The sequence below is a fragment of the Cygnus olor genome, chromosome 7 (assembly GCF_009769625.2).
Source record: "Cygnus olor isolate bCygOlo1 chromosome 7, bCygOlo1.pri.v2, whole genome shotgun sequence".
Lineage (NCBI taxonomy): Eukaryota > Metazoa > Chordata > Aves > Anseriformes > Anatidae > Cygnus > Cygnus olor.
In genome coordinates, this window is record NC_049175.1 from 24,019,269 (window position 1) to 24,044,394 (window position 25,126).

Genomic DNA, 25,126 nt, shown 5'->3' on the forward strand with positions numbered 1-25,126 from the left:
TGCCCAGGGTCAGGCCATCTGCATCCCCTTGTTAGGCAGCAGCTGCTCTGCTCGCTCTGCAGAAACCCTTCTTCCTTCTGGACAGCAGTGATAGCTGATTTAATTATTGATGATGATGGACAGAGGAGGAGTTCTTCCAGAAAACTCACAGGCACCACATGCCACAAATCCTAGGATAAAGACCCTGTTCTAAGGTATCAGAATCCTTGCTGTCCTTTCACAGGTCGCTGCAGTTATTGTGCAACCAAGAGGAGAATTACTGATAGACTCAGCTAGGCATTCAAGCAGCATGCTCATATTATGTCCAGTGTCATCTTTGAGCCTCTTTAATTATTATTATTATCATTATCACTATTATTTTTACCTGTGCGAGTGTGAGGTACAGTGTAGTGTTATTTATCTTGAGATGTAAGTGTACGTTCTGGACGGGGAACGAGTGGATTCTGCTTGGGCAGCTGGGTCATTCAGAAAATCCCAGATGAGGATGGTGTCATCGTGTGAGCTGCTAACAATCTGGAACTCGTCAAACTGAAGTCGAAAGACTCTCCCAGAATGCTCCTAAAAGCAAGTGGAAGACACAGCATGTTAACTCACAAACCTGCTGGCACCTAGGATGGAGCAGGAAAGAAAAACTTGGGCTGGGATTCTGGCACTATATTAATTCCTCAGTCAGAAAACTCTATAGGACACATTGTGCCTCCCCATCACGTAGTGTAAACTAAACCATCTTCAGTGAAATGAGTTTGCCATATCATGTTCTTGGCTCACAGGAATTTTATGTTACATTTACTTATCACTCCTTCAGTCCTGGTAACGCACGGTGCAGAACAAACCAAGCTCTCTCCACCACAGGGAGCAGCCTGGTGAGGCTGATGGGAGCAGTCTCTTCCCTGTTTTATGGCAAAATTCTTTCCTGGAATCACAGCACTCCCAGATGCAGGAGGTTACAGGGGGAGAGACAAGAATTTCGCAGACAAGACTTGGCACCATTACTACTGCAGAAGAGGGAAGAGCTTAATACTGGAGGACACTAAGGAGCCTGTTGTAAAGTCCAGTGACACCGTAATAATTCCTCTTAAGCAGTTCTAAAAATATGAACCAGAAAGGGCATTCTTTATAGGCAGTTTGCATTCTGCTCTGAGGCTGAGTGGAAATGGCATGACGATTTGGCAAGAGTTCAGCCTGTAATTAACAGGAGGTAACGGCAAGATCCTGAATATCACAGAGCAAATCCACTATGCTTTCCCTTTTGTGCTGGCTATTTGTTCTTGGTGCTTACTGCTGCAAGAGAGAGCAGGAGCATCCACTTAAGTCGGAAGGGAACAGAAACCATGCAGGTGGGACATGCCCTCTCTCTTCTATTAATACGTATTTCTCTGGAGTGTCTACGTGTTGTAAGAGGCCCGGGGTCTGGAAAAAATGCTTACAAGTGTTTTAATATTGAAAATATTGTTTTTTCAAATATTTAGACAAAAGAGAATTACTAGCTACTAAATGGGAAATCTGTCTTATGGCACAGGACTCTGAAAATACAGCTCAGTTTGGAAAGCACAGAGAGAACACAACAGCTGCTTTAAAGGGTATCTCTGAATCTCTAAGCTAACTGAAAACAAACACATACTCCAAAGTCTGATTCCATTTCTATGACATTTTAAAAAAAACCTCCAGCTATTCAGGCCTTCCTGGTCTTTTAACCACATAACAGTAACCCCAATTTGTCTTAAAACCACCTTCTATCTTCCCACCTATTTCAAAGAGAAATGTGCTTCCAGACTTGACTCTATATTATATCAGCAAAGAAGTTCTTGCTAAAAGTATCACTACAACTGTCAGATCCACTGAGGGACCGTTCTCAAGGACACCTAGAGAGAGGTACTTCTAAAAACTGCTTTGAAAAGGACCTGGACTTTTTAGCTCATGAGGAAAGCTGCACTTATTCTGCGCTTGGAAAGCTTCTGTCAAACTCAGGCGGCCGCTGTTCCAGCTAACGGAAGGGACCTGGCATGCAGCGAGCATTTGTTATCTGTGCACTTTCCTCCTACTGTTTGAAAATTGAACATGAGCAGCAGGAGACTCACGATGTTCATTGTGCAGCCAGGTTTAATTTTGGAGGCCAAGGGAAGAGAGGAAAAAAAAAACATGGGTAAGCGGGTATAAGGACGCCCTGTTGTCATAAACATGAAAAGCCCTAAAAGCACTACAACAGCCTCCTCTGCCCCTCCTCTTCTGGCCCCCTCCATTGCTATCAAACAGGGATTTATGAGGATCCATGTGTTGAGATTCCTACAGTGTTTCCATCCCACCGCTTCTGATTTATAATATAATTAGTTGGGGCACTTTGGCTGTCCACTGCTGGAAAACGCGGAGGAAATCACACCAGTTAAATTAAGTCTACAGGTTACTAGGCACACATTTGTCTCAGGCTGGAGCAAGAACACTACCGATATCAAGCTGAAGTCTTAGACTCTTGGGATAAAAGTGTTCATGGGCATGGAGTTGTTCCATACTTTGCAACTGGATGGCTGAAGACAAAGGGGTTTTCTGGATTTCGGCCAAGAAATTATTTGCCGTTCTACCTGGCCACCAAGAAGGTTTTTCAACATAGTACCTGCAGGCATCCAAGGCTCTCACAGACTCCTACTCTGCAGCTTTCGGTCCAAATATGACTGGAAGAGTTAGTGTGGCTTAATGATCGACCGCCTGTCAGCTGAGTCACAGTAACCCACAGAGCCTGTGCAAGGTGTGAAGTAAAATACCAAAAAAATCTACAAAATCTATTAAAATCTACAGCAACAGTAGCAGTTCAGGTGGTAGATGCCTGTGCAGAAGGTCAGCGAGAGCAGCCCAGCTGATGAGAGGTAACCACACCTTTAGAGGATCAGACACCCTCAGTATGATCTTGGTTTAGAGCACAAACAATGGTCACAGGCCACTGCACGACAAGGTCTAATGTATCCAACATCATCCCAAAATTTCTTTTCTAAAAGAAAATAATAATTCAGTACTTTTTTTTTTTTTCTCAAAGTGAATACCGTACTGGACTGAGATATTCCTTTAACCCCAGGGCAAGTCTATCAGAACAGCAGCAGTACATGTTTTCTGGGGTGAACACGATGGAGGAATGCTTATAGGAACCACCCCATGGCCTTGGATGTGCGGGCATTTTTGTCAAAACCTTCCCACATTATTTCAAGAGCAGTGCAAAGGCACTGTTAAGCATGACTGCGCCCGTTGTTAACACTCACACAATGACATTTTTACCACACTGTCATCAGACCTGCACTAAATATCACTGGAGAGCATTAAAGTAGTAGTCACTGTTTAAGGATGAAGCAATTTCACTGTCTGTTCTAGTCCTTAGCCTTTGTTTCCTTAAACACCCAAAAGACAGTTAAAAGCAATGAAAAGGTTGCTTTTGTTACTATTTTTTCTCCTCCAATTTGAAATGTACTACTTTTCTTTAAGAAATTTCATGTCAACAACTCACAACAACATGTACTGCTACATCATGAGGTACATACAGGCTAAAGTAAAGACTAGTCTCAAAAATGATTTAGTTATTAACTTCAAATCACAGAACAAAACTCTTGAAAAGTGAATGAAACCTCCACGGGTGTTAATTTTTAATCCGTTACAGCCTGCAAGATTAAAAGTAAGGGTTGGACACCCGAAGAAGCCAGACCCATGGAAATGATTCTTAGAACCTGCAGACTGGTGCTAAACTGACTTAAATTTTCATGGTTCAAGACAGCCCTAAGCAAGAACACTTTTCTGCTCCCTCCACCACCCCTACCAAAAGCTCTTACCACAAGGGTTCGCAAGCAGAGGGTCCCTGCTGGAGCACGGGGGTCCAAAGCAGCCACAAGATCCCATACCTTAATTTTCCTAGTAGTGAATAAATAGAAAAACACCATGGCTCTGTCAAAAAGAAAAGATCAAGTGCTCACAGACAAAAAAAAAAGAACTGTTAGCACAGCTTAGCTGATACAGCTGTCCATGGAAAACTACAGAAATACTGCTCTTGAGACATGGTTCTTGCACTTCCCCTTTGTAAAGCTCACAGAGCTTAACGGGAGAAAAGAATATGTTGTCAACAAAGTAAAACATATAAAAGTCAGGTAATAATAACGAAAAGAAACATGTGGGAAGGTTAGTGCAGACACTAGTCCCTAATGGCAAATGGGCCAGAAGACAACCACAGATGGTAAAAATTGTCCTTACCAATGGTTCAGCTAGAAGATGTTACACGTCTAGTCTGCCAGATATTCTTACAAGTTAAATAAATGAACCACACACATGAAATAACACTGACTTATTTAAAAAGCAAGAAAAAAAATCCAACAACAAAAAAAAACAGGTGTACTTTGTGGCATCATCCTGATTTACTGGCCACGAAAAGAACCTCCTGGTGTGATAGACAGAGTCTAATTTTCATAAGGAAGATCCAGCAAAGTGGGATGTGAAACACAGAGAAGGAGGAGGATGGAATGTATTAACGGCACTGACAGCCTCACCCATCGTATGCCCCGCTGACTATCCTCTTGTTATCAAAGCGTATGCATCTCACCAGCTCTTCGTGGCCTTCCAGGACTCGTAAACATGCCCCACACTCGATATCCCATAGCCTGGAAAAGATTAGGAAGTATATCTGATTATTACAAAGAAATATCTAATATCTGATTATGACAAGGAAACGTTTGGTCTTTGCTTTTCGTTAACAGAAACTTGGCATTATTTATATAATTTATGATAAAACAACAAAGAAGAAACAACCTATATTCACTCCTTTTCCTGCAGTGAATCTGATGTGTGTTTTTCAACATGACCCTGGTATGTTACAGTATCACATAGGAAATGATTCAGAGATCCAAATATCTTAAGACCAGTCATGTCTACCACCTACTCCCCTAGTAACACAAGACACACACAGGCTATCTCCCACTTATCTTTTAGGGAGCCTCATAACTTTATTTTACTGAAGTTAGTTTTCCATAAAAGTATCCAGCCTTGATTTGAAGATGTTAAGAGAAGGAGACTCACCAGTCCTTTGGCAGCTTGTTCCAATGGGTAAAATCACCTTCACAGGGCACGTGCCCCTTTCTGTACCCCTATACACCTATTTCTGATTTGAAGGCTGATGTCAGACAAACTAAGACATCAATACGGTGATAAAAGGCACAATAATTAACAAGCCCCTTTTATTTGTCATTTTCTCTCACTGAAGGTGTACCTACTCTGTAATTAAGACACCTTATACATAAGCTAAAATGGGCAGTCTGTGTTTATAATTTTGTAATGTGTTTTCTTCTCCTTATACCAATAATTTCCGTGGCTCACTGCTACCTGTTTCCATTAACCCAATCTTTTTTAAAAACTTCCTGCACCAAAACCAGGACAATTCCAGTAACAGTCTGAGCAATGCCTTATCCTTTCAACTGTAAAAAACTCAGTTTGTGGCTTTGTAAAGGATGTTTAGCATGGAGAATAAATTAAAATACACTAGTTTTTACACTTAGATACTACATTGAAAAATACGGCAGAAATGCTTGAAACAGTTATAAGAAATAAGGCTGTTTGCTTTCCATACTTTTGCCAGCTTTTTGACATGAATCCTAATTATCATGGGTAAAGAAAGAAAGATTTTTTGCCTACAAGAACGGATATTCTTGACACGTATTGTCTACAGGTGTTCCCTCTAAGTGAGATGTGCTCTGTTCACGCCAAACAGCAATCTTTCAGTAGCAGCATCTGACACACAGCTGAAAGAAAGCAGTCACACGTGCTCCTGAACGCTCATTTGGTGAGAGTTCAGGCTGACAGGGACTTCATAGGAGTGAGGTTCATGGTTCACGGGATTTCTCTGGGTGACATAACCCAAAGAAACACAGTAAGGGGTCAGGTGAGTTTTCCTCAAGAGACAGAGAGATAAACTGTCCCCACGCATTTCACTCCTGGGATCCCCCAGGGAATAATCCGGATCCAGTGGACGTGTGCGCAAGGATGGTGGATAATCATTTCATCTGTCCTGCCGCAACAAGCTGCCCTCACTTTGGCCAACCAAGGAATGAACAGACCTTTTTGTTTGCTGTACTGGGAAAGGGTCACTCTGTGCACACATTTGAAGCCACAGAGGAGCAGAAGATGATTCCTTAGGCTATGAAGTTAACCTTTCAGGAATCTGTGAAGATCCCAGTACTTCTGACACTAGCACCAGCACACCAGACAAGGTCAGAGCAAGCAAATCCATGGCAAAGGTCAGCCAAAGGCACTCTGGCTGGTCAGAAAGCATTAAGTCTCCCAGGAACTGCAAAATGGATGGACAATGCCAGAAATGAACTGGCGCAGAAAGGTTTAAAGAGCAATCTTGTGCCAGGAACTTTTATGCCATGTGTTTCCATTCCTTGCCATCAATCCCGAGATTGCCAGCAGCTCTGGGAAGCTGCATCACACTAATTCAGGCCTGTATTATCAGGTCCCGGTTTGATTTTTTACCTGAATTTGACTGTGATTAGAAAAGATGATCACAGCCCTTAGCCACGTGGGGAAGGGGCCTTCACATACATCTAGAATTGGTACCAAGGGCACCTCCCAGATTTGATAACCTCCTCAAACGTTTACTTCTTTAAATAGTCAAATGACCGAACTGTAAGAAAACTACTTTTTGGCTTGAGAACTGTGAGAAACAAAGTTGCATTGTTGCAGTAGAAAGTGTTTTTGCAATCCAATGTGTTTTTGGAAAACTTCAAATTCCCTGTCAGGAGGCCACCCCAACTAAAGGCCAACACAAAACATCTGTTATTTTACAATGGATTAAAATCAAACATACAAAACATCAAGCCACCCACAGAGAGGCCTTAGTAACCTGCCTTTTCTTAATCACCCTTCCACTGACATGTGCCTTCTGCTAATGGCTGAGAGAAAACTATGTGAACAGGTAAGCCTTGCACCTTGCCCACACAGTTGCCAGACTGGACTTCCATTAGGATTCACTGCCAACATTCCTGGAATTCTAGCACAGTTTATCTGTCAGCTAGGGATTTTGTCCAATGTAAGCATAAAAGTAATCATACTCCTCTGTAGTGTTATCATGACATTGACATTTATTTTTGTTAGTATTACAAGTCATATTTTAGATCCTTCCCTAACTGGTGTAGCATTTAACTATTTCTTACTCTAATTCTGAGACCAAGTTTCACAGTATGGTTGCAGTGTTATTTTTTCTATTTGAAGTGCAGGAGTTCCTACTACATACATGGTGCTGTTCTTACACAAAGCCTATCAATACTGATTCCCCTGATTAACAGACAGAAGTCCCAGCTCTATGAGCAGTCCCAGAGAGTCATGCTCTCAAACAGCCACATATTAAAATATGGTACAACAATCTGGTAATAACAACCAAAGAACCACCATTTTCCAGAATGCAAAGCAGGGTGAGGCAGCATACTGCAAGCAAACTCCACAGGCAAACTTCAGCATGAATCATACTCACTGAGGAGAAATAATTTCTGACACGGAAAGTGAAAGCTTTCTGCTTAGTCTTGTCCAGCTTTAAAATTTTATCAGAAGGCACACAGTTCTTTAAAGCCATGGTGAAGACAGAAGGCAGACTTCCCTTCCTTCTGTTTGCATGACAGAGCCATACACCTACATGACTTACACTACTATTCAAGCTTGCTCAGTACACCCAGAGATTAGTGGGACATCCCTCTGCCAGCAGCTGCAGGATGTAGGGAGAAATCCTGGCTCACAATACCAGAAGGAGTTAAATCTCGGATTGCAACAAAGGCAGCTGGAGAAGTGCAAAAGGCAGCAAACTGAACTTCATGCTCTAAACCAGCTGTTCCAAACTTAACCCAGTGCCAAGTACCACAAGAAGAGTTTGGCCAGAGCCCAGGAGGATTTCTGCAGAGGATTAAATGCCTCTTACAGCAAATCTGACCCCTTTAACTAGACACATAGCCCAATTAAAATATCACAAGAGGACATCACAGAAAGTGGTACTTGCCAGCTCTTTCATACACCAGAATTGTCAGAGCAATGCAACTTGTTGATTAGTATGGGACTCTGGAGATATAGAGGATGAAAGACAACACAGTAAACCAGACTTCTAATATCTCTTTTCAGTAGTTCCCAATGTTCTATACCAAAGGAAGCATATTTCAAGGAAGACAAGGGTACAGAGCACTTCGGTTGCCTAACCTCCGCACATCCCAGGGAATCAGAGAACGTGCTTGCAAAGGAATCTGCAGTGGGGACCGTGTCTCTCACCTGATAGTATTGTCTGAAGAGCCGCTCACTACCAGCCTGTCTCTGTACTGCAGACATGCAATGCCTCGTTTGTGGCCATTTAAGGTGCGCACAAATTCGCAGGTACTAGTGTTCCATACCTGTGACAGGAAGGGGGGAACCACACAGGCAAAATTATTGAGAGACTAACAAAAGCTGGTATCTGTATGACATACAGGTGCATTGAGGATGTTCTTAATTGGAGACATGACCATTAAGACTGGGAAAATTACCCCTCCAATGACTTGTGACTATAGCCTGCAACTGTTAGCAGCTTGGGTCACTGTACACAGGTTTTTGCCATACTGTATTAGAATTAGCTTCCAAAATCAGACTTCAGCACTTGCAGGCTATGATTTAGTCTAGAGAGGAACACAGTTTTAATGCTGCAGATTGGGATCACGGCAGTAAGACTAAAGCGACTCCTATGCACTCACCTTTGCTTTGGCCCCCATGCTGCCCTCTCTGACAACTCTTTGTGTGACCAATGCTGAAACAGATTATGGAACCAGTCAAGTTGAAAAAGCACACAGGAAAATAGTCCTTTTTCAACTACATCCGCACTTGGATCTGATTTGCCATACAGCTCTGTAAACAAGTTCTGTAAGCTCAACAGAAGAGGGACTAGTGGAAGTGAGCAGCAGGAAGAATACTGCTACTAAAGGAAAATCTGTGCAATAACAGCTAAAGACCATCTTCCCTGTCTGGTCACTGTTCTTGCTTGTTAAATACCCAGTGCTGCAAATAAAAAGCCTCTGAAATACCTCACCTTGATAGTTCTGTCACCTGATGCTGATACGATGTATTTGTCATCGAAGTCCACTACGTTGACAGCAGCTCGGTGCCCTACTAGCACTCTCCTCAGGGTGATGTCCGTTGGCGAGGCCATGTCCCACACAGCAATGGATCGGTCTTTGGAACATGTCACCATCATGCCGTTATTGAAGCGGAGGTGCAATACTGCTTCACAGTGGTGAATCAGTGTATTCAGCATCTCGCCCGCATTCACGTCCCACACCCTGCAGTTTCAAATTTCAAACCAGAGAGGAGAGAGTTAAAAAACTGCACAGTAGATTTTCTGCAGAGAGAGAGAAAGGGATGGGGAGAGGTAATTAACTCACTAGCAATATTAGAGAAGCAAACAGCACAAGTTACAGCTAAATCTATTAAATATTTCATTAAAAGATATATAAACCTGTTGATTTTGCATATGTTGAGACAGTCCAGCAGCCAAAAACCCTGCAATGCAGTTAACACCATAAAAACAACCCAGCCAGAAAAAAAAAGCATTCTTTAATTAAGAGAATTTAGTGCTGAGGAAAAGTATGAGATTGACAGCCCTAGGGACTGATGTTTCCTGGTAACGTCAGCCTACCACACTCCATTTCCAGTCACTGAGTACTTAAACACAACCTGTGAAGAAGGAAGTTCAGAGACAGGTTTAATTTTTTACTTCTCTCACAGGACTATCAACTCAAAGGATAATTTATGCAGAAGCAGAAGATAAGATTATGCTTTTCAAACAAATATAAGTAATTGCCACAAGTTGCACAACAGATTGCATGTACTCTGCAATGTACCTGGTACACAACTACATTCTAGGAATGTGCTGAACACCCAAATTAAGACAGAGCATTTATGTTGATTTAACATTATTGGAACCAACTGCTTCAGCTGAAAGATACTTTAAGATGAAAGTCAGACAAAGGCTTCCTACAGAACTTCTAGGACTTGAAATGGAGATTTTAAGCCTTAAAAACTGTTCCTTTTGGGCTGTTCTGTTTGCAAACCTCTTTTGCCCTCTATAATGAGATTTCTTTTGGCACTAGCACACCTGTATCCCAGATATACTATGTGAGAGCAGAAAATGGCTGCATCAACAGGCTTATCAGACACTGCAGAAGCTGAAACTTTCCTCTGCCAATACACTGAGAAAAAGCAAGATGTGAGAAAGACTTCTAATGTCTTATTTTCTATTGCATGGAAGCTGAAGCGCATCAACTTCTGCATTATAAATGAGAAAGAAAAGTACACTTCCAATTACAAAATGCAAAGTTAAAAAGATCACAAACTAAAGACCTGAGCCATTAGCATACAAGCAGTTTGCAGACAGAGTTGCCAAACTGAACAGGAGCTGGAGACCTACTGACTTCTCTGGACAAGTGCATCCCTGAGATCTCGGAAGCATTAAGAGTCCATCTGTACTGCCTATTGGATGAAGCCCCTCTTCCTGAGGAGACCCAAGGATAAAAGTGATGCATCCTATGTGCCTCTGGGGTCTGCACAAACATTTATAGATACAGTGGGAAACAAAGTACTTCTGGGCAAGTAGCCAGTCTGCAATTTGGCCTGCCTGGCCTGAGATGTAAAGTGATAGTGCTTGTTACAGAAATAAGTATCTCCTTTTGCAACCTGTGTTTAGCATAGTGCAGCTCCCACACTGAAAGTCTGAATTCCTGCTAATGGTAGGATCCCAAAATCCAGCAGCACCACAAGACTGCATACATCACATGTAAGGAACTAAATTTAATGGTCACTAGCTTAACAGCAGTAGTTTACATGCAAGCCTGGTGATAACCATGAGCAGCCTGCAACCATAGGAACACATGGTAGTAGCTTCAGAAAGGGCCACTGGCACAACTTTTTGTCATCTGTAACTTCACTGCATGGGCATCGTGGGTACTCTGACAAAAAGAGGAATATGTAACAGCATGGAGAAGACAGACATCTCCTTCATGTCCAAGTTCATATTGCAACTCACTAATTCAAATGTGCCTGTATTTACACTGCAGGTTTTAAACTCTCTGGGAACCTGTAATATGTCTAGTGGACTGTACATCTGCATAGTGAAAATGTGCACCACATGTGCTGACTTGAGGTGTTCTGCCTTTTAATGGAGACTGGAGGGAAAACAAGGTTAGAAAGACTGAGTGGGAAAAATCATCATGCTGAAATTTAATTAAAACTCACAGGAGATCTAGTCACACTTCATTTGTTAAAATTAAGGGACAACGAATGACTGAACTTTCAAACTTGCTTTGAGAACTTCAACCAACTTTTAAAAAGTTATTCTCATGGAGAATTTAAGAACATTCTCAGGAAGTGCCCGAACATGCAAAACCTTGGTGAAATGTCAAATGGTCTTCCTAAATCATCTTAACATTGACTGACCTTTGCTTAGGTTCTCATTTCTCCTTGACAGCCACTTGCATGGACATCTGATAAACAAGGACAGTACACTCCTAAACAAATGTGCTGAACTACTTCATGGAACTAATTGAACAGCACATGTTTAAGAAAAGATAATTTCAGCAGTTTGCAAGGCTGAGCTCTTTGAGGCAAATGGAAAGCTCCAAATCACAAGCACACACCTGACAGTTGAGTCCGAAGATCCAGTGATGATCACCCGCTCATCGTACTGGAGGCACAGGACAGAACCCGTGTGTCCGGTGAGAATTCGCTTGCATTCCAATGTATTCTTATCCCAGATCTAGGAGAGCAAACATTAGAAAACAGACAGCTAAGTAAGCTTTTCATCATACCTCAAGCACTTCCTGCTTTGACTGGTCTGTTTCTTCTACAACACAGACATCCATATTGCAGAGAGAACACCTTTAGTGGCATGGGCTGATTTTTGTAGTCACGTACGGGCTGTTTGGTACAGCACATTAACATCTTTGATATTACTGGGTTTACTATGAACACTGGTCTTACCTTCTTGTCAAGGTACAGGACACAGTAGTTACATCGTCTGTAATTACTAATGGTCAAAAACTCTGCCAGCAAATTCAGTTCAAGAAGAAAAGAGGGTCTCTAGGCTAATGTAAGAGGCATACAAGCTGCTCAGGTATGAGGTGGGTGAAGGAGAAGGCTAAGTTACTAAAAACAGATTGGTGAAGTGCCATTGGCATGCCATTCTGGAGAGTTCTCACCTTGATAGTATTGTCTCGTAGGCCACTTACTATCTTCTGATCATCATACTGTAAACAATAAACCCCTTTGCTCGTCTCACTTCGGCAGTGGATTCTCTGTAAACTGTGCCTTCCACACCGCCAGTTTGACTCTATTGTCTTGAGGAGAGACAGGAGACAAAAGAGAAGTAAATATAGAACACAGGACTCTCTCTTCTTTATTTTTGTTTGAGAAGACATCAGATATTTTTATTTACATTTATTCCTGCAATCAAGCCCATATAACGACTTAACAGTTTTCCAGAAGAAGCAACATGTGATAAAACCAATTAAACAGGCAAAGAGGCCTGGAATACATATCATGGCTAAACTCATCTGTGCTGTATGGAATGATGAGGGAGAAGTGACCTAAACTAATTTTCTGTCTCCAACTTTTAACTCTGTAATTTAACAACTAAACAATTGCAGACAAAGTCTCGGCTGAGCTCTAGCTAAGGGCTTGTGCAAACCTGCTACAATAGTACCTGAGCACCTCTTTTGCCACTAGGAAACTGTCAGAACATGGCATTTGGCATTTACCCACCACTAAATACAAGGCAACAATGCCCGGTTGCTTCCTGTTTCCCTGGGTCTTAGGATTGCACTTTCTCCGTGGCTCAGTTCTTGATATTTCCCCATATCACCTTATGAGATCTCATCTGAGCTGGATGGAGCACAGTATTGTTAACAGAGAAAGACAAGATGGTACCGTGTTGCCCTGACATCTGATGTGCAAGCCATACAGACTCCACCTGTAAACAGCTCACTGAACAATACAAATCACCCTCTGTTTAAGGGAGTGATGAAGGCCTGGGAATTTATAAGTAGCCCAGATCTTCAACCCCCGGACAAACATAGACACATCATATTTAATTAAATACTTATTTCATCAGCATGAAATATTCCTAGAATTTGAGCACTGTGAGAAAATCAGGGAGGCTGTAAAAAATACAAAACAAAACAAAAAAAAACCACACCACACCTGGAAGCTATTCCTTACCTCTATGTCCTGTATAATTTTGGGGTAAAGTGCTCTGTAGAAGGAGTTGGGTGGAGCAGAGCCATCAGGGGGTTTATTTTTAAATAGGTATTGTCCCCTGGAAGACAAAGAACACTCCCATGGAACAGAAAGCATGTTTCAGCATTTTGGAGGAAGGTCTTCCTGGCATTTTACACATGGGTAACCACTGTTGAAAAGCACACAAACGTTCATATTCGAACTTCATTTACTCAGCAAGACAGGGTGGTTCCTTGATTGTTTGCCCTGCAACATGTTTGTGTTGCATTTAGACACTGAAAAGTTCATGGAAAAGCAGTTCCTACTCACTCAGGGAAGGAAAATGTGCTATCTGTTTTGGACATGAGTCCCTTCAACTCAATAGGAGGTGAGAATGGCTCATACCCACTATACACACAGCCACATCAGAGGTCACCTTTAAAACAAAGCATACAAAGAAAATGAAGAGAAGCCAAGGAACCCTCAAATTCACGATGCACTCAAGGCCGGCTTTGATCTGCAGTAGCAGGAACAGCATCAGTTTTGGTACATGGACATTTTACTGCTACTGCTGCGTTTTGGTAAGCAACACTTCATCTGTGGTGCCTTCCTCATTTCAACACTGATTTGGAATACTCATATCCCAAGCTAGATTTTTGCTACAAAAAAAATCCATAAACGGCAATCACTACCTGCTGTGTAAAAAACTTTAATTCCTCATCCTGAAGTTAAGAAGCCACCAAACACGGTGTGGAAGCTAGTAAACCCCACCATGGGCGTACTAACTGCTGTTCTGCCTGGCAACATGCCTCACAAAATGGAGAGAGGCACAAATGCCTCCGAGTGTAATCCTGGCATCAGAGGCACCGAGTTTACACTGGGCCAGCTCTCCGCTTCTCCCTCTCTTGCTCCATTATGGCATAATTAATTGCTCAATACTTCCTTGTGCATTTCTTTCTTGTCCTTTCCATACGGTATACCTTGAAACTCATTTGAGAGGCTGTACTTTAGCTGCCCTGCTAGACTTTGGGCAAAATCTGTACTAGGGAAATCACAACAGTGAACAGAAACTCTTAGGTTGTAAGTGGGTAGGTACACTATAGGACTGAGAGAACAAAACAACAAATGCTAAATAAAAGAATTTTTGACAATTCTTTAAATAAACTACCTTCAATTTGAGAGAAAGCTGCTTTCTACTTTGGACACGGGAACCATCAGCAGCCCATCATTCGGGGACAAATATATGTGAGGAAGGGACACTTAGATGCAGGCAAACCACCAACAAGATGGATCCTTACATGACCCAGTCAGGAAATTCATGCAAGAAAATTAAAATTATTGGCCCTGGGAGACCAAAAATGCTTTGGAGATGTGCATAATAACTTACAGCACACCCTGGAAGGCTTGGCGCAGCTCTAGGACAATTTGTATATAAGCCTATTTGCCTGAAAACCTGTCAATTGTTTCCAACTTTACTATTACAAGGTCTTGGTGTTACCTACAAGCTATGTCTTGTTGCATGTAGAGCCAGTTGTTTAGAGGTCAGCTAAGGCACTGTTTAGAATTTCCATGGCATCCCAGTGACCGCTGCGCTAAGGCTCTGTGACAAAACGAACTATTGTTGGCAGTTTTTGATGACCAGCCAACTCAATCAAGCATTCAGATGGGCTTAATAGTACCCAGATTTTGGGCTTCTGTTTAATTTTTCTCTAAATCTGTGTAACCCTTACTGCTCCCTGATGAGATGTCAGCGAGGTGCTGCAGAACTGGGTGTTTCTGTTGTAAACCAGAAGCTGCAAATGCTGAAATTATTAAGCCCACATGCAAAGTGAGGAGGTCTAAGCAAGTAACACCGGTCCTCTACCACCCTGCCATGCCTCAGCTGTATCTTCTAGAGCTAATCAGAGGGCAGTCTGAAAGATGTGGCACAACTTGCTCTAGAGGAGTCAGAAAAACCTGAGAAAGAGGTCCAGTAACATGGTGAGACTGTCCTTTTTGAGATAAGAAGAAGGATTTTTGCAACCCCTTTTTTGTTTTTAATGTCAGTCTCTATGGCTAGTAATGGGTATTAATATTATTTCTGCAATATGGAGGGAACAACTTGAGAACTATCAGCTATTATCTCCAAGATGTGGAGAATGAATAAAGTTCCAGAGAACAAGAAAAAGACAATTGTAGCTCTTATGTTTTAAAAGGGGGGATAAGGCAGACCCAAGGAAATGGTGGACAGTCCAGCTCAACATCACAGACTGCTGATACTACAGCACACAGTCAATTAGATGAATTCCTAGAAGATGACAAGCTGACAGACAACAGCCAAATTGATCAGTCCAGAACAAATCATGTCAACTAGATTTAGTTTCTTCTCACAGGCCATTCTCTTACGTTAGCTAGAGAAATATGATCTCGGTGGAAGTGCTCAAGGGTGGACACACAAATGGCTGGCATGCACAGTTTACAAATGGTGCACTCAAAAAATAAAGGAAGGCAACTGGGATCTTGGCATAGAGTCTGTCCTAGATCTGTCATTATTAAACATTTTCAATAATGACAAGGAATGGAACAGGGAATATGTTTACTACATGGCCAATGACAGTAAAGTTGGGAGAAGCCACAGGCACTTTGGAGGACAAGCTGAAACTCATAATGTTCCTGACAAAACAGAGAAATACTAAGCAGTAAATGGAATCTAACTCAATAAGGACAAGTGCCAGGTTCACCACTTAGTAATATCAAAAGCATGCAAGATGAGGAATAATAGCTGAGCAGAACTTCCACAGAAGAGGTAATTAAATGTTATATAACGGTATTCTATCACTTTAAAAAAGCGCATGTGCTACTGGAAAGCATAAAATGCAGTGTTCTCCATAAGGCAAGGAAAGCAGTCCTTCTCACACCACTAGACACTGGTGATGCCTGAGCAGAAGGAAGACACCCAGCTTGGGTGCAGCTCCATCCTCCAAAAAAGGAGCAGAGTGACTGCAGGGAGTCTCAACAGAGACAACCAAGAATGACAAGAGGACGAGAAAAGACAGGATGAGGGTTGGTTAGTGCATCCTATATATAGGAAGCAACAATCTCCCAACCATATAAAAGAATGAGTAAAATGAGAAACAAAAATGAGAAATTGTCCTCTGTGTCTGTGTAGGCTAAATATCATCTGCTGAACTGTAGCTAGGAAGACTGTGCCTAGATTTTAGGAAAATCTAGATATTAGGAAAACAGTGACGTTACTGAAACAGTGGCATTGCTTGCCCATGCAAGGCACAGGGGATCTCCATCAGAGGTTTTTAAGAACATGTTAGATGAACATCTCTGGAATGACTTAAAGAAAGCTCGTTCTGCCTTTGGGACACAGGAGGGACTAAATAGCCTCCCAAGGTCCTCTTCTGACTTACTCTGACCTCAACAACACAGAGCAAAAATAGTAGTCCTGAAGAGAGCAAGACGCTAAAAGGGATGCAAAAGTTAACACTGTCTTGGTTGTGTTTATTTTACTCTCCTTACAAACATTACACTAGTGGAAGCTGATCAACATTGTGTTTATTTTTAAAAGACATTTCACAATCCTGATTTACTTGCCTTTACTCCCAGAGACAAACAGTAGAACAAAACTAAGCACGAAACGGGAGTCTTTGTTTGCAACTCTGTATCTTTTTCTTTTTAATGGCAACCAAAATGCCTGAGCTGTCACTTTTATCTTGTTTATGAAATATTCATACCCAGCTTCCTTTCTGCCAACATCCTAGGGACACCCTTGGAAAAGAAAATTATGTATTAAAGGACGTACCCCTGAGAGGGAAAGTTCTAATGAAATGTTAACAGAGCAGCTTCAAACTTGAGTGAGACCCACATTGTAGTAAGGCTATTCCAGCTGATTATTAACTAATCTATCTGCATTTCTAAAGTCCCCTATTCTCCGTGGTACCTACCCTCAGCTTCCAGTTTGAAAATTAAACAGATATCTAATAGTGAAAATCTGCTGAGGAAAACAAACAGACCTATCAGGAAAGAACTAATTCATAGCACATGCTGCCCCACTGCCACCCCTAAAAAAGCTCTTCTGCTCTGAACTGCTGACTAGTTTAGTGTTCCCCGGGGCGTACACAGCTTCTTAATTTGAACCGAATGACAGCTGGGCGTAAAAATCGCAGTCTGTGTATCTCACTCGTCACAGTGGGATAAGAGCATCATCAGATGAGGAAAGTGAGGAACAAGCCCCCACATTGCCTGCACAGCCAAATGATGCCCCGACTCCCCAACCCCTGAATTTTGGTTTAGGTTTGTGGGGTTTGGGACCAACATGTTGTTTCAGGGTGCTACGTACGCCTCTTCAAACATGGTTTGAAACACATGGCACCTACTGTCTTAAATGGGGGCAAAAGAGGTGAAGATGCAGTTCCCTCACCATCCTCTCCTCTCCGACAACCCCCTCCAGAGCGAGTCTGTCCTGACCATCCTCTCGATCAGCTTCTTCCACAGCATGCCGTCCGACGTCACGCGGTACCACTCCTTGCACACCAGCTCAGCGGCGCACAGCGATTTGGCATCCAGGTAGGACAGGATGTTCTCAGCAATATGATCCAATCCCCGAGCTAGGAAAAAAAAAAAAAAAAAGAAATAAAAGAAGAAAAAAAAAGCATTATTTGTTTGGAAGATGTGCAGTTTAAAACAACTCCCCTTACTATTACAAAGATGCCCTCTCTTCCCCATCCCCTTCCAGCTACTCTTCTGCATGCAGAGCTGGACCAAATGCACAGAAGAGCCTTTGTGGCTAAGTTCAGGAGTGAACAGTGTTCTCCAACTTCCTTTGGATATAACACAACAAGTCATTAAAAATAATAAAGAATCCAAGAAGTCATTCCAATCTATTTCGATGGGTTTTAGCACTAGGGGGATATTCTATGGATGGCATTTCCAACTCAGCGACGCAGCCCCCAAAATCTCTCTATATTAGGACCATTTCTCATCTCACTGCTACAGCTGTTCGCATGTTCCAACGGCTCAAAAGCTGTTTTTGCTAAAGCAGTAGCTTTTAAACGTAATGAAGAAAAAAATATATATTCCCAATGTGTGCCCTGAAGGGTAGTGGTACCTTTAGACATGGGGGAGGGAAAGATATGCAGATGTACAGAGAAGGGGAGAGGGAAGAAGAGGCTGGCTGAGGAGAAAGTGAAGCAGGTTTGCTAGCTTCATTCATTTCAGTGGGTGGAGGGAAAACATGCACCAAAATTATATAATTTGCAAATATTTTCCAGTGCGAATACCAGGACTGGCTTTGTTTCAACATGGCTGGAGTAAAATGTAGAGCAGATGAGTAAAAAGCCAGTGACCAGTAACAATTTCAGGGCATGGCTCTGTAGCCTGGGTTGCACCTAGGAGACATCGCTCCACTGGGGGCAGCAAGGGGATGCTCTGCTTTGTAACCAGAGGGACGGGCCCAGCAAAAACGTGCCCTCACACATTCAGATGTGATCACCAGCAAGACATCATAAAAATAAGACGCCTTTTAAATGAGATGTTGCGTAAATACAACTTGTCTTTGAGGTTGCTAAATTCCTGAGTGAGACAGTGTCAAGACGTCATCCCACTTCACGGGTCACATTTCGGAGGCTTTGTCAAAGTTGTGGTTGAGACCCCACTACCCCTCAGGCATCATGTCCAGACCAACCCAAAAGGAAGCACGACAGATGGGTATTACATGCGTCTTCCTTCCAGTTCACACCCGGGACATCGTTAAATACGGCCTTTCTTGCTTTTAAAACAACAGCCTCAAAGATCAGGCCCTGCTTGTCAGTGACAAAGAAAAAGCAGCAAATGCAGTTGTACAGTCACATTTCCACACGTCAGCAGCCCAAACTGGGGGCAATCAGCTGATTCTTATTAGACTTCATAAGAAACAAAAGGCCCAACCTTTGCTTGGTTTCGTCAACTGAAAGATCTCAAAATTATCTCCTGGCACATGATAACAAGGAAACTCAGCATGTCTCCTCACTCCTTTCAAACATCCTGAGTTTATAAACACACTCGGTGAGACTTTCTGCCCAGCCTTTTCTGCTTCCATTCACAGAGCAGAAAAAGCACAGGAATGATTCCACGCACAGCCAGAGAGAGCAGAAAGAAGCCTGACATTTCTTATCTTTATAGGTGCAAAATTAGATGTCAACCTGCAAAATAAAAGCATCAGCAGCCTTTATTATGTATTTAATCTGAAAAGATATATACAGCCATTACATGAAACACTCTCTTAAAAAAGAAGTGTTTGTAAATTTAGATTGACACTACAGCAACTCGTGGAAAGAGAGAGAGATTTTGGTGAACCTGAGGTGGAATTTGCAGGAATTCCACAATTTGGTAGGGCAGATGTGAACAATTGTGCTCCCCTCCTTCCCCACCTTGACACCTGCAGTCCTGAGCTCCCTCCTGGGTGGAAACAGCATATTTGCTTTCCCAATCTGTGTTGCTTCCAGTGGGGAAACAGACAGCCACCCACCAGGACATTAAAAATGCCAGCCCATGTAGCATCCACACTGGCCTTTTTACATAAGCAGCACAACAGCAAGAAATTATTTTATATGGGGAACAGATCAGCGGCTTTAGGAAGCAAGGCTACACTGCATGAAGTGGGGACAGTATTCCACACCCACAATTCTGTCTCTGACCCACCTGCCCCTTCTGGATATTCAGGAGCTTTACTTTAAGCCTAGCTGTATTGAGATATCGTAACTACTTTAAGTTTCCATCACTGTAAGTGATGCTTTTGATCCTAGACAGATTCTTTGCCAACAAGAAATACTGATGTTTTGGCCTCCCCTTCCCACATTTATGATAAGTGGAAGGGCAGAGCTATCTTGGCCTGGCAGCAAACAGAAATAATTTTATTATTATATGAGCCATATATCTACTGGAGCACTGCTTCCTTAAAAAAATCTCCTTGCACAAAAGCTTTTGCTAAACTAATGTGAAACACGATTAGGCCTTCAGTCCTCCAAACCAACTGTTAAAAGAATGTTCCAGTTATTTCACACATGAAACCCTTATAAAATGACTTTGCCCATAAAAAATGTTAAACAGCTTGGAAATGCTAAGCAAAGGCCTTGTATTTTTTTTAGAAACGGAACAAAGTTTGTTAAGTACGCAGTTAAGCTGTATTTTTCAAACAACCTTAATTCTGTCCTAAGCACTGGGAAAACATTCTGAGCCAATTTTCCTCTATAGTAGTGAAGTCTGCTCATGATCTAAAACTACCTCTGGTCATTCTGTGGGACAGCACTAGGAGGACAGAGATAAGATGCCTCATGATTCTGGACTATCTTTATTGTTTTATTTACTTGAGGGGAGAGCAGGAAAGAGAATGAAGGTGTAAAAAAGAAACCAGAGTACTGAACACTTGCACATTTCAGAAAGCTACAAAATACTTAAAGAGTTCAGGTTTTTTTATTGACTTAATTCAAAATTTTAGGTTCACCATTCCTTCCTCAGCAGTTTCTGAACTTTCCCTTTTCCCACCACCCTTACTGGAAACCTGCCTATACCAAGGACGTTCTGCACCTCCCAGACTGCAGTCTGAGCCAGTACAGTTCTTTGTCATTCATTTTCTCCCTTAGAGAGAAATATATATGTTCACTATATTCACTAGGACATTAGCACTTTGAAAATATGCAAATTGACACTTGTGCTTTCTTCGAGCACACAGTTCCCACAATTGTTCATATATTCAGATATTAGCTGCCTAATTCTTATCTATTCTGCACTTGGATATACCAAAATTCAAAGCTAGAGCTGCCTCCTGAGTAAGTGTGAAAAGACCACCAACAAATACGGTATGGCTGGGAAATTTTGGATGCCTGTGAAAATATTTCTAGTATTTGCCCAAAAAGTTCACAAAAAAGGTTGTAGCACGAAATTAAACAAGTGAAAATTAGATGTATTGGCTTGCTCTGGTGGAGTTTTGTGGAGGAAGACCTGGAAAAATCGTGTAGCTAACTGTATGCATACTTCCACTTTAAAACTGGGGAAACCAATGCGCTTTCAAAGCACTCTCTGTTTTCCTGAAACAGAACAGCTCCACAAGTGATAATGCTGCTCTAAGTACATGCGATTATTGCCACTGGACTACTAGAAACTAACATAAAGAAGGTACTTAGCATAACTAAGATATTTTTTTTTAATGCTACAACAACCATTAGATTACTGGCCACAATGAGCTTAAAAATCCGGAGTCTGCATACTTAACGTCATAGCAAAACTCCTGCACTGCCTTTACGTTTGTACAATTCACAGTTAAACATGTTTTTTCCATCTTTTTTTCCATCTTATTTTAATTTCAGGCTGAGAAATCCCTTCTGAAGAATGATCAAATGACTGGAAACTCCTCTCTTCACATAGCTATGTAGTTTTAATTTAAGTTTTTTTGGTTATTAATGTATCGTTGTGGGCATTATGAGCACAACTACCTGTCCTGTGGCTTGTGATGACTCTCCTTAAGATACACATAAGAACTATTCCTAGCCAAATCATGTTGGTATTAGATCTATTAGATCATGCCTTGAGAGATGGTAGGAATACAAAACAAAATGTTCCTATATTTTGCATCGGTATGGAACTTTTCATTCAAAAGTTATCATCTATTTTGCAAGCTGACCCTTGAAGAGACCTCTTCAGTAGGGCTGGCCAAAGTCACAGGAAGCCAAGTGGAACAGTTTTCTGGAAGACAAGATGGAGGAACAAGCTTCCTCTGCCTGCAGAAATACCTGGCAGTGCGGTGATGAAGTCCCTCTGTAACATGGGTTTGAGGTATGAGTTTATATGTCCGTGCTGGTAGTGACACATCTGGGAGATGAGGTGCTCCACGAACTCCACCTGGTCAGACTCGGACCACTGTTCAAAATACTTGACGCAGAGCTCCTTCTCCTTCTCATAGCTTGCAGACAGTTTTCTTTGCTTGGGCACAATCATACTGGAAGTGCCATTGGCAAGTTTTGTCTGTGAAAGGAAAGAAAAACCCAAATAATTAATAAGAAAAGAAGCTCAGGTGGTTTTATGTTTTTTTTTGAAGATAACAGAAGGAAAAAACACTCTGATACATAAAGTTGGCCAAGACGGTGTATCTCATTTGCTGCTGTCAGTCGGAGTGCTGTCACAGTGAGCTGTAACCCCTGCAGGACAAGGTACTGGTTCATGTCTGAGCTGCACATAAAGGACTGGTTAGATGGGAAACCATGAGTGCCAATTTAATAAAAACAATTTTATTTACACCTTGCAGACAGTAAGATGCATTTGGATTCCTAACCTGCGGTTACCAGTTATGTCAATGCACTAACAGAAAAATGCACTTGTATTTTCTTCTAAAGAATGGACTGCTGCTACAATTCATAGGAAACGCCTGAAATGGATGAGAAAGAAATGGATTATACTTCTTTCGAGTACAAAATTATACCTTGAGAGTAAAGCCCGCTAAAACACACCCTGATATATGTGACATACTTCCTTCGCAGAATGAAAGATCTTAAACTTTCTGAGCATTGTTAATATCTCGTCAGAAAGGCTCAGCTCAAAGAGTTTCAGGGACAATACAAAACACTGACATTTCAATTTACTACTTGATAGCAAGATGTAATTTCTGCTTTCTAAACAATTTAACTGGAAGGAAAGTGCACATTTTGCATTGCAGGAATATCCTTTGTCCAAAAAATATTAACCATTTATTGGGAAATTATTTTTTCCCATACAGGTCAGATCGTTTATTAAATGATAAATTAAGACTTTTTTTTCTTTTTAGGATTCATTATCCCTACAAACTCACTTCTTTATCTCTCCAGTCTAGGAATACATACTACGGGTACACATTTAGCCAAAGCAAGTCCAATGTTGCTGCAAAGACTTACCTGTACAGCACCCACCCTGTGACAATTCTCATTTTCCTACTATATCCCACCAAAAACATGTGATTTTCTCTTTTTCACCCCAATACTTAACATCAAATAGTGTTACAATACCAGTCAATAATATTACATCATTTTTATTTGCAAAATATATTTAGAAATTCTCTATTAATTATGAAATAATTAGAAACAAATTACAGACACCGAAATACATAAACCATTGATTCAGGGGTGCCATATTTCTGTTGTACGATGACAATTCCAGGCAGCAACCTCTCTAGACTTCATTGACTTCAGAGAAAAAAATGAATACCTAAATGTCTGCAATGATATCTAAAAGAAAAATATGGATTAACTCATTTTACAGGAAAAGAAAAAGAAAAAAAAAGAACAAACAACTTTTCCCAGCAAGTGCTGAAACATGTTTTGAGACCACAGAAACTAGTTATCAAAACTGGGTTTAGAAAGCAGGAATTCATTGTTGCTGCGGAGAAAAGAATTCCTGTACTTCAATACCCCCCTGTCCTGCTAGCAATCTTGACTTCAGAACACCAAAAACATTGTAATTTGAAAATCTACCTAACTATTGATCATTTACATTCCATTTTATAGTGCAAATCCACCCAAATTTCAGCATTTCCAGCAGATCTGGACAGATTTTTTCTTGTACAGAAATCAGCTGCCATTTTTAACAAGCATTTTTTTTTTATTTTGGTATTATGAATTGAAACGTGGAGATCATATCACCCATGCTTAATTATGCAGCTCAGTGTTTTCAACCTTACTTTTATCCCCAGTCCTCCCTGCAGACTTGCGTGTGTTGAGTAAGACCACGTAAGACACGGCCTATGACTGATCTACACTACTTCATTTGGTCACCACACAGACAGCACTGACTGCAAGTGAGTCACAAACCCACTACTGGGCAGCAGGAAAGGAATACTTTCTTTTGGGGCAACTTTTTATATAGAGAAATCTCTAAAGGGACTGTGGGAATGACATCCTTGGTGTGAAAGACTGGAGTTTTCCTAGCAAAGTCCACAGCTAGCAACAGCCTGGCAAAAAACGATTACCAATGGACTGCCCTGTACATTGGTCTTAGGGGATTCTGGTCATTTCTGCTGCAGTTAAGCTGCCTGCAAAACAGACACCCCCATAAAAATGCTGGATTAAGACGGAGGAGAGATGTTGTATTCTACAAGCTTGATGTCACTGAACTCTTTTTTTTTTCTTTGCCGTGAAGTCAACCTTACAATAGGCTGTCTCAACAAAACATTTTTTAAAAGCCTATACCTCTGCCTTTTAATGTGAGAGATTAAGTCTTGCATGATGCTGAGCTGGCAGCAGAGCAGTCAGATGATGTGCACAGACCACAAAAGGGGCAACTTGTGCTTTCATGGGGTGGCACCAGCTTCTGGCCCTTGCTTGCCTCCTGAGCACCCTTTCCACAGCAACCTCCAGCTCCCCACTTACCTCTAAAATGTCAGCCTGGGGTATCAAATAGAAGCTGCAACATCTGTAAAAAAATCAACTAATGGCTCATGTGTGTGTAAAAACAGATGGCTTAGGTGGGAGCAAGTCATCTTGCGTACATCCCAAGTGAATACAGGCCTCTGGGGCAGGAATAATGAGTAAATTAAAGAGTCTATTGACCAACTTGTAACCTGAAGTCAAACTCTAGGCTGATATAGTGGATCTGCTAAGAAAAGCACTCTATGTGTTACAGTGAGTACGTCCAAATTAGTGGAGAGCAGTACGATGTGTTTGTAGCTCTGTGTGCTCTACTTTGGCCACACGTGACAATATCACCTTGAGACACTGCTTGCACCCCTGCCCGTCCCAGTTTGCCATCGAAAGGAGCAGAGACAAGCCCACAGCTAGCTATGGCATGCCCAGCAGGTCCTGTGGTCTATAAGGGCAGAGGACCACGCAGACAGGGCAGACCACAAACACACCGGTTCTGCAGATAAGACAGATGAACTCACAAGGCTCCAAAATCATGCGACTGC

General features: G+C 41.7%; 1 protein-coding gene across 12 annotated transcripts in view; it reads right to left on the reverse strand.

Annotated features, from left to right (window-relative positions):
• BTRC (beta-transducin repeat containing E3 ubiquitin protein ligase) overlaps positions 1 to 25,126 on the reverse strand; it is a 118,305-nt gene that overhangs the window by 6,405 nt on the left and 86,774 nt on the right. For all 12 annotated transcript variants that reach the window (XM_040563148.1, XM_040563146.1, XM_040563145.1 and 9 more), the window contains 10 exons: positions 21,987 to 22,218; positions 17,642 to 17,828; positions 13,237 to 13,333; positions 12,219 to 12,356; positions 11,658 to 11,776; positions 9,056 to 9,305; positions 8,269 to 8,387; positions 4,515 to 4,625; positions 3,807 to 3,885; positions 365 to 558 (listed from right to left, as the gene is read on the reverse strand). In XM_040563148.1, coding sequence (XP_040419082.1) covers positions 397 to 558; positions 3,807 to 3,885; positions 4,515 to 4,625; positions 8,269 to 8,387; positions 9,056 to 9,305; positions 11,658 to 11,776; positions 12,219 to 12,356; positions 13,237 to 13,333; positions 17,642 to 17,828; positions 21,987 to 22,218 — 1,494 coding nt within the window. In that variant the 3' untranslated portion in view covers positions 365 to 396. The remainder of the gene's footprint in view (positions 1 to 364; positions 559 to 3,806; positions 3,886 to 4,514; positions 4,626 to 8,268; positions 8,388 to 9,055; positions 9,306 to 11,657; positions 11,777 to 12,218; positions 12,357 to 13,236; positions 13,334 to 17,641; positions 17,829 to 21,986; positions 22,219 to 25,126) is intronic.